This window comes from Periplaneta americana, chromosome 11 (assembly GCF_040183065.1).
Source record: "Periplaneta americana isolate PAMFEO1 chromosome 11, P.americana_PAMFEO1_priV1, whole genome shotgun sequence".
Lineage (NCBI taxonomy): Eukaryota > Metazoa > Arthropoda > Insecta > Blattodea > Blattidae > Periplaneta > Periplaneta americana.
This window is the reverse complement of record NC_091127.1, coordinates 102,140,572-102,155,833: the sequence shown is the minus strand read 5'-3', so window position 1 is coordinate 102,155,833 and position 15,262 is coordinate 102,140,572. Positions and strand designations below refer to the sequence as shown.

General features: G+C 42.3%; 2 protein-coding genes across 7 annotated transcripts in view; both read right to left on the bottom strand.

Annotated features, from left to right (window-relative positions):
* The window catches only part of lilli (AF4/FMR2 family member lilliputian), a 1,088,977-nt gene that overhangs the window by 331,172 nt on the left and 742,543 nt on the right, over nucleotides 1–15,262 (bottom strand). The gene's annotated exons all lie outside the window — the stretch shown is intronic.
* LOC138708669 (proteoglycan 4-like) lies at nucleotides 11,161–13,448 on the bottom strand (the record flags this gene model as incomplete). Its single annotated transcript, XM_069838755.1, has 1 exon — nucleotides 11,161–13,448. A coding segment is annotated over one exon (1,656 nt), but the record flags the coding sequence as incomplete, so codon positions are not given.

The window sequence follows — 15,262 nt, the reverse complement described above, 5'->3', positions numbered from 1 at the left end:
TAAAATTAAGCGAGTACCTTAATTCAATGAAACATAGAGCAAGTAATATAGTGTATACACATTAAAACTAAATGATATGTCAATCTTCATTAAATTACGGTATTCGCTTAACTTTAATCCTGGCTTTCTCCGTTTTCAATAAATGGCGCTTGGCCCACTATGGCTCTGAACCCTTCAAATATCTAATACATATGGCAGTATCGATCATTTTTTCTTTGAATGAAGTTCAATGCTGCGATGACAGTTAATGCATAAGAAATAACTGACCGTGGCCTATTATATTCCTGTCTGAAAATCCATTTCAAGAGCAAGTTCAAAGAAGCAACTCTTCACTCTTAGATTTAATTTTGTTTTCTATTTTAAACAGTTCATGAACATTCACAATTATCAGAGATATCAGCCTACATATAACACATCCTATTCATAATTCTCATAATGAAGAAGATATGCACTCATTCATAGTGTTCTACCCAAGGGCAAATCTTTCACTTCAAACCCAGCATTCTCTAATCGTTCCTATTTTCTGTCTTCCTCTTAAGATCCGCATAATCTATACTAATAATAAATCTGTAGCTGAAATTTTTCTGGTAATTTTTTATTTTCCAAAAATAATTGGTCCTAACATATATAATTAACCACCCTGAAACCGAAAATCGCTTTCTTGAAAATTTTGTCTGTCTGTCTGTCTGTCTGTATGTTTGTTACCTTTTCACGCGATAATGGCTGAACGGATTTCGATGAAAATTGGAATATAAATTAAGTTCCTTGTAACTTAGATTTTAGGCTATATGGCATTCAAAATAAATATTTAAAAGGGGGGTTATAAGGGGACCTGAATTAAAAAAATCGAAATATCGCGCTTATTATTGATTTTTGTAAAAAAATGTTACATAACAAAAGTTTCTCTAAAAAATCATTTGCGATAAGTTTTATTCCTTGAAAAATTTTGATAGGACTGATATTTAATGAGATAAATGAGTTTTAAAATTAAAATAACTGCCATCTAAGGCCGTGTAACGAAATAAAAAACAAATGACTTGGCCTATAAGGGGCCTTGGACAACAACAATCGAAAGCTATGAAAGATAGCCTACAGAGAATGTTTCTGTTTTTGTATGAAGTAATATCGGAAGCTAAATTAACCGATTTGTATAATTAATTATTATTTCACCATTGGAAAGTGTAATTTCTCTAGATGGACATAATACTATAATGTTATTACAGTACCTTCTGATATAATAATGTAATGTAATGTAATATAATATAATATAATATAATATAATACAATATAATATAATTTAAGTTATTTGAAGGGTTCAGAACCATAGTGGGCCAAGCGCCATTTACTGAATACGTAGAAAACAACAAGGGTTAAAATTAAGTTATTACCATAATTCAATGGAAACTTACTCGTATAGCAAGTAAAATAAAGTATACACATTAAATCTAAATGATGTCAATGTTCATTAAACTATGGTTGCATGTAATAACAATTAAGAAACATGTTAAAGGAATTGTCATTGCACAAAATGAGTGCTTTCTGGACCAAAATGATCGCATTTTAATTATTTAAATACAATTTAAATTAAGTAATATGTTAAACGATTTATCCTCCTATCAAACACGAATGTTCCCTGGATAAAACGTCCTATTTTAATTATGTAAATACTTTATATTTATTTCTAACAGGTGCAGTGGAGCGCATGGATACGGCTAGTATGATTCATATATCTTAATGTCGTCTATCTGATATCTTCTTTTGCCTCGAACTTTTCCGGAATCTTTTACAGTGGAAAGACTCCTCATGTCATGTTTGCAGTTTTTCTTGGGAAAGATAAATGTGGTAGTTTCCCGCTGCTTTCCATACACCACTCTCTTTTTCGTATATCGAAAGATCCTAGGGGACCCCAGCTTGGAGGTGAGAAGAGTGGATCTCAGTACTTAGGAACTTCGGATTTCACCGAAATTCACCGCAGAGGTTAAATATCAATTCTATCAGAGTTTTTGACCTAATCAGAGACCGAGAAATCCCAATTAGCCTTTACTCAACGAAGAAGATAATAGGTAAAAAAAATTACATCGATATTATTATTATTATTATTATTATTATTAATTATTGTTTTTTATAAGTTGTGTTTATTATTAATTGTCATTATTAAGTGCAAATAGTTACCACTGCCACCGGGTATATACCCATTTGCAATGTGAATACATACATACATATTATCTCATTCAGGAAAAGGAGGATTCAGGTTGAGATTACTGATGGCGGTGTGGTTGGGATTACTGATAGTGGTGTTGTTGACGGTGTGATTGGGATTATTGATAGCGGCGTGGTTGAGATTACTAATGACGGTGTGATTGGGATTACTGATAGTGGCGTGGTTAAGATTACTGATGGTGTGGTTGGGATTACTGATAGTGGCGTGGTAGAGATTACTAACGGCGTTGTGGTTGGGATTACTAATAGTGGCGTGGTTAAGATTACTGATGGCGGTGTGGTTGGGATTACTGAGAGCTGCATGGTTGAGATTAGTGATGGCGGTGTGGTTGGGATTACTGACAGTTGCGTGGTTGAGATTACTGATGGCAGGGTGGTTGGGATTACTGATAGTGGCGTGGTTAAGATTACTGACGGCGGTGTGGTTGTTATTACTGATAGTGGTGTGGTAGAGATTACTGATGGCGGTATGGTTGGGATTACTGATAGTGGTGTGGTTGAGGTTACTGATGGCGGTATGGTTGGTATTACTGATAGTGGCGTGGTTAAGATTACTCATGGCAGTGTGGTTGGGATTACTGATAGTGGCGTGGTTAAGATTACTGATGGCAGTGTGGTTGGGATTACTGAAAGTGGCGTGGTTGAGATTCCTGATGGCGGTGTGGTTGGGATTACTGATACTGGCGTGGATAAGATTACTGATGGCGGTGTGGTTGGGATTACTGATAGTGGCGTGGTTAAGATTACTGATGGCGGTGTGGTTGGGATTACTGATAGTGGCGTGGTTAAGATTACTGATGGCGGTGTGGTTGGGATTACTGATAGTGGCGTGGTTAAGATTACTGATGGCGGTGTGGTTGGGATTATTGGTAGTGCTGTGGTTAAGATTACTGATGGCGGTGTGGTTGGGATTACTGATAGTGGCGTGGTTAAGATTACTGATGGCGGTGTGGTTGGGATTACCGATAGTGGCGTGGTTATGATGGCGGTGTGGTTGGGATTACTGATAGTGGTGTGGTTAAGATTACTGATGGCGGTGTGGTTGGGATTACTGATAGTGGCGTGGTTAACATGGCGGTGTGGTTGGGATTATTGGTAGTGGCGTGGTTAAGATTACTGATGGCGGTGTGGTTGGGATTACTGATAGTGGCGTGGTTAAGATTACTGATGGCGGTGTAGTTGGGATTACCGATAGTGGCGTGGTTATGATGGCGGTGTGGTTGGGATAACTGAAAGTGGTGTGGTTAAGATTACTGATGGCGGTGTGGTTGGGATTACTGATAGTGGCGTGGTTAAGATAACTGATGGCGGTGTGGTTGGGATTACCGATAGTGGCGTGGTTATGATGGCGGTGCGGTTGGGATTACTGAATAGTGGTGTGGTTAAGGTCAATGATGGCGGTGTGGTTGGGATTACTGATAGTGGCGTGGTTAAGATTACTGATGGCGGTGTGCTTGGGATTACTGATAGTGGTATGGTTAAGATTACTGATGGCGGTGTGGTTGGGATTACTGATAGTGGCGTGGTTAAGATTACTGATGGCGGTGTGATTTGGATTACTGATAGTGGCGTGGTTAAGATTGCTGATGGCGGTGTGGTTGGGATTACTGATAGTGGCGTGGTTAAGATTACTGATGGCGGTGTGGTTGGGATTACTGATAGTGGTGTGGTTAAGATTACTTATGTCGGTGTGGTTGGTATTACTGATAGTGGCGTGGTTAAGATTACTGATGGTGGTATGGTTGGGATTACTGAAAGTGGCGTGGTTGAGATTACTGATGGCGGTGTGGTTGGAATTACTGATACTGGCGTGGGTAAGATTACTGATGGCGGTGTGGTTGGGATCACTGATAGTGGCGTGGTTAAGATTACTGATGGCGGTGTGGTTGGGATTACTGATAGTGGCGTGGTTAAGATTACTGATGGCGGTTGAGGGTGGGTGCGTCTCGGTGTTGCGTGAGATTCACTCAGGGTAGCCGAGGTACGGTTGTGGTGTAGGACGATGTCGGGAATAATACCAAGCCGGCTACTTATATAAAAGGCAGTGTAAACTCCAAAACTATAAGTTTATTGTCGTATTCACTTGGTAAACCCTAGAGTATGTATTTCCGGCTGACTTATAATTCAGTCGTTGGTCGCACTTCTGTATCGACTCTATGGCAGCTCTGAATAAGCTCTATCCGATACTACAAATTCAATACTCTGCCCAGTACACTATGATCGAAGCTCCTAAACGTTGACGAGTAGTCTCGCCGATGACAAAGTTCTATCTATCGAGTCTTCGCCGGAAGAAAGACTATTAAGTTGGGCCGCCGACACCCAAAAAAGATGTCGACACGAAAAGAAGTAGTTGTTGTCCTTTCGACACGAAACGAAGTAGTTATTGTGCCCTGTATGTAGGACCGCCGACACGATGAGATGTTGTGATACATCTCCGCTCCCCGTCACCCTTATTTATAAAAACCTATCCTACGCTAAAACTAACTATCCTATTGGTTAAAAACTACGCCTAAACCGGCCTAAAATCTATTCTCTATTGGTCCAAAGTGACCTCATAAGCTGGACCTTGATCTCTTCTTATTGGGCGCGAAATACGTCATCTCTAAATTTAGACTTTGGATTTCCCACAACATCTAATTAGTTAGTGGATATTTCTAGAACCCCCGTTCTTTGGAAAATCCCGAGCTTGCAGAAGCTTTCCTACGGGTCTAGTCCAACTTTAGGATTTTACGCTTGAAAGAGTGTCTATATACAATACCGCGCAAGGTGGCTGTAAATCTGTCCGATGCTGACAAGTGACGAGAGGAATGCGAAACATCTGCGTGTGAAACTAATTCTAACCACGTCGCCAGAACATCCCCGCGAATACATGTAACAAAAATATGGAGATATCATTTCGCTAATAAATCGGTCTCTCCCTCTCCTAATTACTGGATGGGATTACTGATAGTGGCGCGGTTAACATGGCGGTGTGGTTGGGATTATTGCTAGTGGTGTGGTTAAGATTACTGATGGCGGTGTGGTTGGGATTATTGATAGTGGCGTGGTAAAGATTACTGATGGCGGTGTGGTTGGGATTACCGATAGTGGCGTGGTTATGATGGCGGTGTGGTTGGGATTACTGATAGTGGTGTGGTTAAGATTACTGATAGTGGTGTGATTAAGATTACCGATGGCGGTGTGGTTGGGATTACTGATAGTGGCGTGGTTAACATGGCGGTGTGGTTGGGATTATTGGTAGTGGTGTGGTTAAGATTACTGATGGCGGTGTGGTTGGGATTACTGATAGTGGCGTGGTTAAGATTACTGATAATGATTTAATAATAATAATGATTTATTTTAGCTGGCAGAGTTAAGGCCGTAAGGCCTTCTCTTCCACTCAACCAGCAGAAAGTGTATATACATATGCATGAACTTACAAAGAATTCAACAATTTGATTTAGATGAGAGTTACATGTATACAAGAGTTATTTACGAATTAAACAACAAAACACTATGAACTATTAATTAAACACTGAAAGAAACTGTGTAGCAGAATTAAACTGAAATACATAGAATGTTAATATATTTCAAATGATATTAGATAATAGAAAGAGATTATTATGAGACAATTTTGAAAATGCAGCACAATCAGGATGATGTCTAAAGAAAAAAGCAACAGTGTAGTCAGTAATATTTTTAATCAGTATGATTGGAGAGAAATGCTAATAAGGTTATCTTTTAAGCTGTTCTTAAAGGTGTTTGTTGTCTTGCAGCCCCTAATACTTTGTGACAAGGAATTCCAATGACGCGAGGTGGATATTGTAAAAGATGAGGAATAACAAGATGTTCTATGAAGAGGTATATTTAGCGTGCCACAGATAAGTGATCTGGTATTTACGTCGTGGTTAGAATATAGATAAGAGAAACGAGACGAAAGGTAATTTTGTGTTGAGGTGTGCAGAATTCGAAACAGTAAAGACAAAGAGTGTAAAGTTCTGCGTTCTTTAAGTCGGAGCCACGAGAGACTTGCGAAGGACGGTGATATATGATCATATCGTCGGATGTTGCACACGTATCTGACGCACATATTCTGAGCTCGCTGTAACTTGACTGACAGTTCAGAACTTAGATCACTTAACAAAACGTCACAATAATCGAAGTGCGGCATTACTAGGGTTTGTACTAGGGTAAGTTTTAGTTGCTGGGGCAAGAAGTTTCTCAAGCGACTCAAAGAGTGAAAGGAGGAACAGATTTTTTTTTTATCGTTTCTTTAACTTGAACATTCCAACTTAGATTATTATCAAAAAAGAAGCCAAGATTTTTTACGACAGATGAATAAGGGATTAGCGTGTTGTTAAGGGTAACAACTGAAAGATTACTGTTATTAAGGGAGTTAACTAAACGCTCATGTCCAATAATTATGGCTTGAGTCTTACTTGGATTAAGTGCGAGTCCGAAATTGGCCGCCCAAGTGGAGACAGTGGCTAGGTCACAATTTAACTTGTCAATCGATTCATTGATCGTATTGGGTCTGGAATGTATGTAAAGTTGTAGGTCGTCGGCATAGAGGTGATATCGGCAATACTGTAAGTTCTTTGATACGTCATTAATGAAGATAGAGAAAAGTAGTGGTCCTAATACGGAGCCCTGCGGCACTCCCGCCTTTGTGTATCGCCATTGGGAGAATTGATTATCAAGTGAAACACACTCTTGGCGGTCCCGTAGGTAGGAGTCCATCCAGCTCAAGGTATTGTCTGACAGGTGCAAAGCCTTCATCTTTGCAAGAAGCAAGTCGATATCAACAGAACCAAAGGCATTGCTGAAATCGAGAAGAGTTAGTGCCGTTACTTCACCCCTATCCATAGCTTCACGGATGTCCTCAGTCACTTTAAGTAGGGCTGTAGTAGTGCTGTGTCCATGCCTAAAACCCGATTGGTAGTCATCGAGGAGTTTGTGTTCGTCGAGATAGTTCATAAGTTGTCCGTGTACAATATGTTCTAATGCTTTTGAAAGAGTGGGAAGAATTGATATCGGTCTGTATTGGTTTACTGTAGAAGGTGTGTTAGATTTAGGTAAAGGTTTTACTAATGCCATTTTCCAGAGTGAGGGGTAGGACCCAGTCATAATAGATGCATTGAATATATGGGTGACGGTCGGCAGGATCACATCTATTATTTTATACAGGAGAGTGATATTTATATTGTCTATACCTTGGGCTTTAGATTTCATACGTAGCAGCGTCTTTATTACGTCAGTCGGGTTAATGTATTTAAAGAAGAATTTATCCCATACAGGTTGGGGATAAGATCTGAGAAATTCAAGAGTCTCTTGTTTATGTAATGGTTCAGGTGGAGCAGTGACGAAATGTTCATTTAGACTATTGAGTGACAAGTTGATATTATCTACCGGAGGCTTTGCTTTTGTTAGACCCAGGTTATTAGGGTTACGCCACAATTCTCTCGCACTGACCGAAGGTAGAATAAGGGAATGTGCATGGCGTAATTTAGCATTTCTTACTACTTGATTACATTTATTTCTTAAAACTTTGTAAGTATTAAAATCTAATTCGTCCTTGCTCCGTCTGTATTTACGATAAGCAGTGTCTCTGTCTGTCATGAGTAATTTTATGGCATCGCACATCCAAGGCGCAGGGCGTCTACCAACTCGTCTGGTTTTCAAGGGTGCGTGTTTATCGTATAACTGAATTACTAGGTCGTTAAATTTTTCGATTTTGTCGTCAATGTCTGGTAAATTCCACACTTCAGTCCAAGGCAGGCTAAGTGCATCGTTGATTAATTCATCATGCTCAATATGCTTCAAGTCACGGTATGATGTAATGTGAGGTTTATATTTTGGACAATACAAGGAATATTCTAGAAAGATTATGTCGTGTGCTGAGATACCCGGCGCTGGTAGTTGTCCATTCGTTAATGCTAGCTGAGGATTAGTCGTGGCAATAATGTCAAGAAGTGTCTCCGATTCCTGGGTGTGGTGGGTAGCTGCTGAAGGAAGGATGGATATATTGTAAGACTCAAACATGTTCTTAAGTTGAACTGTAGCGTAATTACTTGAATTTAATAAGTTTGTATTGAAATCGCCTAAAATAACAGTATGGTCATAGTGAGGCACAAGATTAAGCAAAGGTGTTTCAAGATCACTTAGGAATCCTGATTTAGGGGGTTTGTATACAACTCCAAGGAGGCACTTTTTGTTGCTTTCACCGACTTCGATGAATATATATTCAAGATGTTCTAAGACTTCATTCGAAGACTGGTAGACGATTTTAAACGGTAAGTCCGATCGCACATATATCGCAACACCACCTCCGCGTTTACCAATTCGGTCATTTCTACAGAGGGTGTAATTATCTAAACTTACTAGAGAAGATGATAGGGAAGGCTTCAACCACGTTTCACAGATAAGAATAGCGTGAAGAGACAAAGGAGAGAAAATAGACTGACTTCATTGAAATGACAGAGAAGGTTTTGAGAATTTATGTGGGCTACTTTTAAAGTGTTAGGATGCGAGCTGAAAGACGATATTAACAGGCCACTGGTCGAAGGAGCAGGTAGTGGGTTAGGGCTTGCTGGGGTGGGTGGGGGTGAGGCAGTGGAAGGGAATTCAGAAAAGTGAAAGTCGTTTGTGTGAGGGGCTGCAGACAGCGAGTCATTCGCCTCGATGCAGTCAATACTGACAACTTACAGAAACTAAATTAATATAAACTAATAGTAATGCAATAATGACAGAGATTAATAATAATATTTATATGATAAGAGTAATAGTGAATATTGCAATCCTACCACTAAAAATTGAATTACGAACTAAGAAAATGTGGTAGTGTATGATGTTACGACCTAGTGCTTGCATATTAACTACGGCAGATCAGAAGCTTTTACAACTTTGTGTTTTACATTCCCAATTTTAACAAAAATAATACCGTCTGTGGTCCAGACATTAGTCAGTCCATATCTCGTGATGCAGTCTTTCAATAGTGCATGCCGGGATTGCGTTAAGTCCTCTCTCAACGTTACACCTGAGTTTTTTTAACAATTTTTTATTAGTGAACACTTCTCTTCTTTTTCGGTAACTTACGAATTTTACGATCACCGGCCGAGGTCGGTCTCCTTGCCTCCCAACCCGGTGACTCCTATCGATGTCGCTCACCACCAGGTTGACCCCGACTTTTGCCGCGACTTCGATGGCGATCTGGTCTGTGTCCTCGTTGTTGTTTTCCGGGATCCCAAATATACGGAGACTCTGACGGCGCTGATATTGTTCAAGAGCATCCTGTTTGTCTTCCAACTTTCTTTCTAGGCTGGCGATTCTTTCATCCTTCTCACGAAGGGATGCCTCCAGCTTTTCGATCACCTCCGTGTTGCGCGCGAGAGCAGACTTCAGCTCCGACACTACAGAGTCCTTGATGAGGTTGGCAAGACCCGCCAACATGGTGGGATCGCGCCAAGAATCCTCAAACACACGCTTCACACAATCTTTAATGCTTTCCTCCTGTTGCCTGCTTTTTCCACGAACAATGATAGCAGAAATTATCAAACAACACTGGTAGAACAATAAATACAAAAAATAATATACGAAATGCGGGTACACCTCCAGAAAAAATATGCGAATGCATGAGCTCAAACTAGCGTTGCTACTCACTGTCCGCCATGACACTTAGGTGTGATGGCGGTGTGGTTGGGATTACCGATAGTGGCGTGGTTATGATGGCGGTGTGGTTGGGATTACTGATAGTGGTGTGGTTAAGATTACTGATAGTGATGTGGTTAAGATTACTGATGGCGGTGTGGTTGGGATTACTGATAGTGGCGTGGTTAACATGGCGGTGTGGTTGGGATTATTGGTAGTGGCGTGGTTAAGATTACTGATGGCGGTGTGGTTGGGATTACTGATAGTGGCGTGGTTAAGATTACTGATGGCGGTGTAGTTGGGATTACCGATAGTGGCGTGGTTATGATGGCGGTGTGGTTGGGATAACTGAAAGTGGTGTCGTTAAGATTACTGATGGCGGTGTGGTTGGGATTACTGATAGTGGCGTGGTTAAGATAACTGATGGCGGTGTGGTTGGGATTACCGATAGTGGCGTGGTTATGATGGCGGTGCGGTTGGGATTACTGAATAGTGGTGTGGTTAAGGTCAATGATGGCGGTGTGGTTGGGATTACTGATAGTGGCGTGGTTAAGATTACTGATGGCGGTGTGCTTGGGATTACTGATAGTGGTATGGTTAAGATTACTGATGGCGGTGTGGTTGGGATTACTGATAGTGGTGTGGTTAAGATTACTGATGGCGGTGTGGTTGGGATTACTGATAGTTACATGGTTCAGATTAGTGATGGCGGTGTGGTTGGGATTACTGACAGTTGCGTGGTTGAGATTACTGATGGCAGGGTGGTTGGGATTACTGATAGTGGCGTGGTTAAGATTACTGACAGCGGTGTGGTTGGGATTACTGATAGTGGTGTGGTTGAGATTACTGATGACGGTATGGTTGGGATTACTGGTAGTGGTGTGGTTGAGATTACTGATGGCGGTATGGTTGGGATTACTGATAGTGGCGTGGTTAAGATTACTCATGGCAGTGTGGTTGGGATTACTGATAGTGGCGTGGTTAAAATTACTGATGGCGGTGTGGTTGGGATTACTGAAAGTGGCGTGGTTGAGATTACTGATGGCTGTGTGGTTGGGATTTCTGATACTGGCAGGGTTAAGATTACTGATGGCGGTGTGGTTGGGATTACTGATAGTGGCGTGGTTAAGATTACTGATGGCGGTGTGGTTGGGATTACTGATAGTGGCGTGGTTAAGATTACAGATGGCGGTGTGGTTGGGATTACTGACAGTGGCGTGGTTAACATGGCGGTGTGGTTGGGATTATTGGTAGCGGTGTGGTTAAGATTACTGATGGCGGTGTGGTTGGGATTACTGATAGTGGCGTGGTTAAGATTATTGATGGCGGTGTGGTTGGGATTACCGATAGTGGCGTGGTTATGATGGCGGTGTGGTTGGGATTACTGATAGTGGTGTGGTTAAGATTACTGAAAGTGGTGTGGTTAAGATTACTAATGTCGGTGTGGTTGGGAATACTGATAGTGGCGTGGTTAACATGGCGGTGTGGTTGGGATTATTGGTTGTGGTGTGGTTAAGATTACTGATGGCGGCGTGGTTGGGATTACTGTTGTGGCGTGGTTAAGATTACTGATGGCGGTGTGGTTGGGATTACTGAAAGTGGTGTGGTTAAGATTACTGATGGCGGTGTGGTTGGGATTACTGATAGTGGAGTGGTTAAGATTACTGATGGCGGTGTGGTTGGAATTACCGATAGTGGCGTGGTTATGATGGCGGTGCGGTTAGGATTACTGATAGTGGTGTGGTTAATATTAATGATGGCGGTGTGGTTGGGATTACTGATAGTGGCGTGGTTAAGATTACTGATGGCGGTGTGGTTGGGATTACTGATAGTGGTATGGTTAAGATTACTCATGGCCGTGTGGTTGGGATTACTGATAGTGGCGTGGTTAAGATTACTGATGGCGGTATGGTTGGGATTACTGATAGTGGCGAAGTTAAGATTACTCATGGCAGTGTGGTTGAGATTACTGATAGTGGCGTGGTTAAGATTACTGATGGCGGTGTGGTTGGGATTACTGATACTGGCGTGGTTAAGATTACTGATGGAGGTGTGGTTGGGATTACTGATAGCGGCGTGGTTAAGATTACTGATTGTGTGGTTGGGATTACTGATAGTGGCGTCGTAGAGATTACTGATGGCGTTGTGGTTGGGATTACTAATAGTGGCGTGGTTAAGATTACTGATGGCGGTGTGGTTGGGATTACTGATAGTTGCATGGTTGAGATTAGTGATGGCGGTGTGGTTGGGATTACAGACAGTTGCGTGGTAGAGATTACTGATGGCAGGGTGGTTGGGATTACTGATAGTGGCGTGGTTAAGATTACTGACGGCGGTGTGGTTGGGATTATTGATAGTGGTGTGGTTGAGATTACTGATGGCGGTGTGGTTGGGATTACTGACAGTGGCGTGGTTAAGATTACTGATGGCGGTGTGGTTGGGACTACTGATAGTGGCGTGGTTAAGATTACTGATAGTGGCGTGGCTAAGATTACTGATGGCGGTGTGGTTGGGATTACTGACAGTGGTGTGGTTGAGATTACTGATGACGGTGTGGTTGGGATTACTGATAGTGGCGTGGTTAAGATTACTGATGGCGGTGTGGTTGGGACTACTGATAGTGGCGTGGTTGAGATTACTGATGGCGGTGTGGTTGGAGTTACTGATAGTGGCGTGGTTGAGATTACTGATACTGGCGTGGTTGGGATTATTGATAGTGGCGTGGTTAAGATTACTGATGGCGGTGTGGTTGGGATTACTGATAGTGGCGTGGTTGAGATTACTGATGGCGGTGTGGTTGGGATTACTGATAGTGGCGTGGTTAAGATTACTGATGGCGGTGTGGTTGGGATTACTGACAGTGGCGTGATTGAGATTATCCTACTGATGGCGGTGTGATTGGGATTACTGATAGTGGCGTGGTTAAGATAACTGATGTCGGTGTGGTTGGGATTACTGATAGTGGCGTGGTAGAGATTACTGATGGCGGTGTGGTTGGGATTACTAATAGTGGCGTGGTTGAGATTACTGTTGGCGGTGTGGTTGGGATTACTGATAGTGGCGTGGTTGAGATTACTGTTGGCGGTGTGGTTGGGATTACTAATAGTGGCGTGGTTGAGATTACTGATGGCGGTGTGGCTGGGATTACTGATAGTGGCGTGGTTGAGATTACTGATGGCGGTGTGGTTGGGATTACTAATAGTGGCGTGGTTGAGATTACTGTTGGCGGTGTGGTTGGGATTACTGATAGTGGCGTGGTTAAGATTACTGATGGCGGTGTGGCTGGGATTACTGATAGTGGCGTGGGTGAGATTACTGATGGCGGTGTGGTTGGGATTACTGATAGTGGCGTGGTTGAGGTTACTGTTGGCGGTGTGGTTGGGATTACTGATAGTGGCGTGGTTAAGATTACTGATGGCAGTGTGGCTGGGATTACTGATAGTGGCATGGTTTAGATTACTGATGGCGGTGTGGTTGGGATTACTGATAGTGGCGTGGTTGAGATTACTGTTGGCGGTGTGGTTGGGATTACTGATAGTGGCGTGGTTAAGATTACTGATGGCGGTGTGGTTGGGATTACTGACAGTGGCGTGATTGAGATTATCCTACTGATGGCGGTGTGATTGGGATTACTGATAGTGGCGTGGTTGAGATAACTGATGTCGGTGTGGTTGGGATTACTGATAGTGGCGTGGTAGAGATTACTGATGGCGGTGTGGTTGGGATTACTAATAGTGGCGTGGTTGAGATTACTGTTGGCGGTGTGGTTGGGATTACTGATAGTGGCGTGGTTAAGATTACTGATGGCGGTGTGGCTGGGATTACTGATAGTGGCGTGGTTGAGTTTACTGATGGCGGTGTGGTTGGGATTACTGATAGTGGCGTGGTTGAGATTACTGTTGGCGGTGTGGTTGGGATTACTGATAGTGGCGTGGTTAAGATTACTGTTGGCGGTGTGGCTGGGATTACTGATAGTGGCGTGGTTGAGATTACTGATGGCGGTGTGGTTGGGATTACTGATAGTGGCGTGGTTGAGATTACTGTTGGCGGTGTGGTTGGGATTACTGATAGTGGCGTGGTTAAGATTACTGATGGCGGTGTGGCTGGGATTACTGATAGTGGCGTGGTTGAGATTATTGTTGGCGGTGTGGTTGGGATTACTGATAGTGGCGTGGTTAAGATTACTGATGGCGGTGTGGCTGGGATTACTGATAGTGGCGTGGTTGAGATTACTGATGGCGGTGTGGTTGGGATTACTGATAGTGGCGTGGTGAAGATTACTGATGGCGGTGTGGTTGGAATTACCGATAGTGGCGTGGTTATGATGGCGGTGTGGTTGGAATTACCGATAGTGGCGTGGTTATGATGGCGGTGCGGTTAGGATTGCTGATAGTGGTGTGGTTAATATTAATGATGGCGGTGTGGTTGGGATTACTGATAGTGGCGTGGTTAAGATTACGGATGGCGGTGTGGTTGGGATTACTGATTGTGGCGTGGTTAAGATTACGGATGGCGGTGTGGTTGGGATTACTGATTGTGGTATGGTTAAGATTACTGATGGCGGTGTGGTTGGGATTACTGATAGTGGCGTGGTTAAGATTACTGATGGCGGTGTGATTTGGATTACTGATAGTGGCGTGGTTAAGATTACTGATGGCGGTGTGGTTGGGGTTACTGATAGTGGCGTTGTTAAGATTACTGATGGCGGTGTGGTTGGGATTACTGATAGTGGCGTGGTTGAGATTACTGATAGTGATGTATTTTGTATTAATTATGGTATGGTTGGTATTGCCGATGGTGATGTGGTTGGGGTTACTGATGGCGGTGTATTTGATAATTATGTTGGTCTGGTTGAGATGACTGTTGTTAGTGTGGTTGGGATTATTGATGTTGTGGTTGGTGTTAGTGGTGGTCGTGTGTCTGATATTAGTGATGATGGAGATGTGGGTGATGTTAGTGATGGCTAAGTGACATGTTGAATGCTGATAGAGATGGGAAAATATGTAGAATCTATAGATGAACTTCAGTTGTTTTAAAAGTGTAATGGCGTCACACATCGTGTTAGAAAATAGCCTTATTTCTAATAAAATGCACTTCAGTGTACTCTATGCACTTCAGCTAGGATAGAATATCCACTATTTCATCGTACCCGTCGCCTTTATATATATTTCTTCTATAAATATACAGTATGTAGATTCGGGACTTATCTGACACTGATGCCGCATCGCAATCTAGCCAATGACAAATTCTTGACAGCCAAAAAAGAGAGATCGGTACACAAGATAAAAGTTATTCAAATCCATGTCGAGTCATCTAGTGTTGCCATTTCCTACTCATATTAATGCTTACAGGATTCTATTCCAATCATGCGGAGGCCGTACGTAAATGCAAATGAAAACGAACAAATTGTTGACAT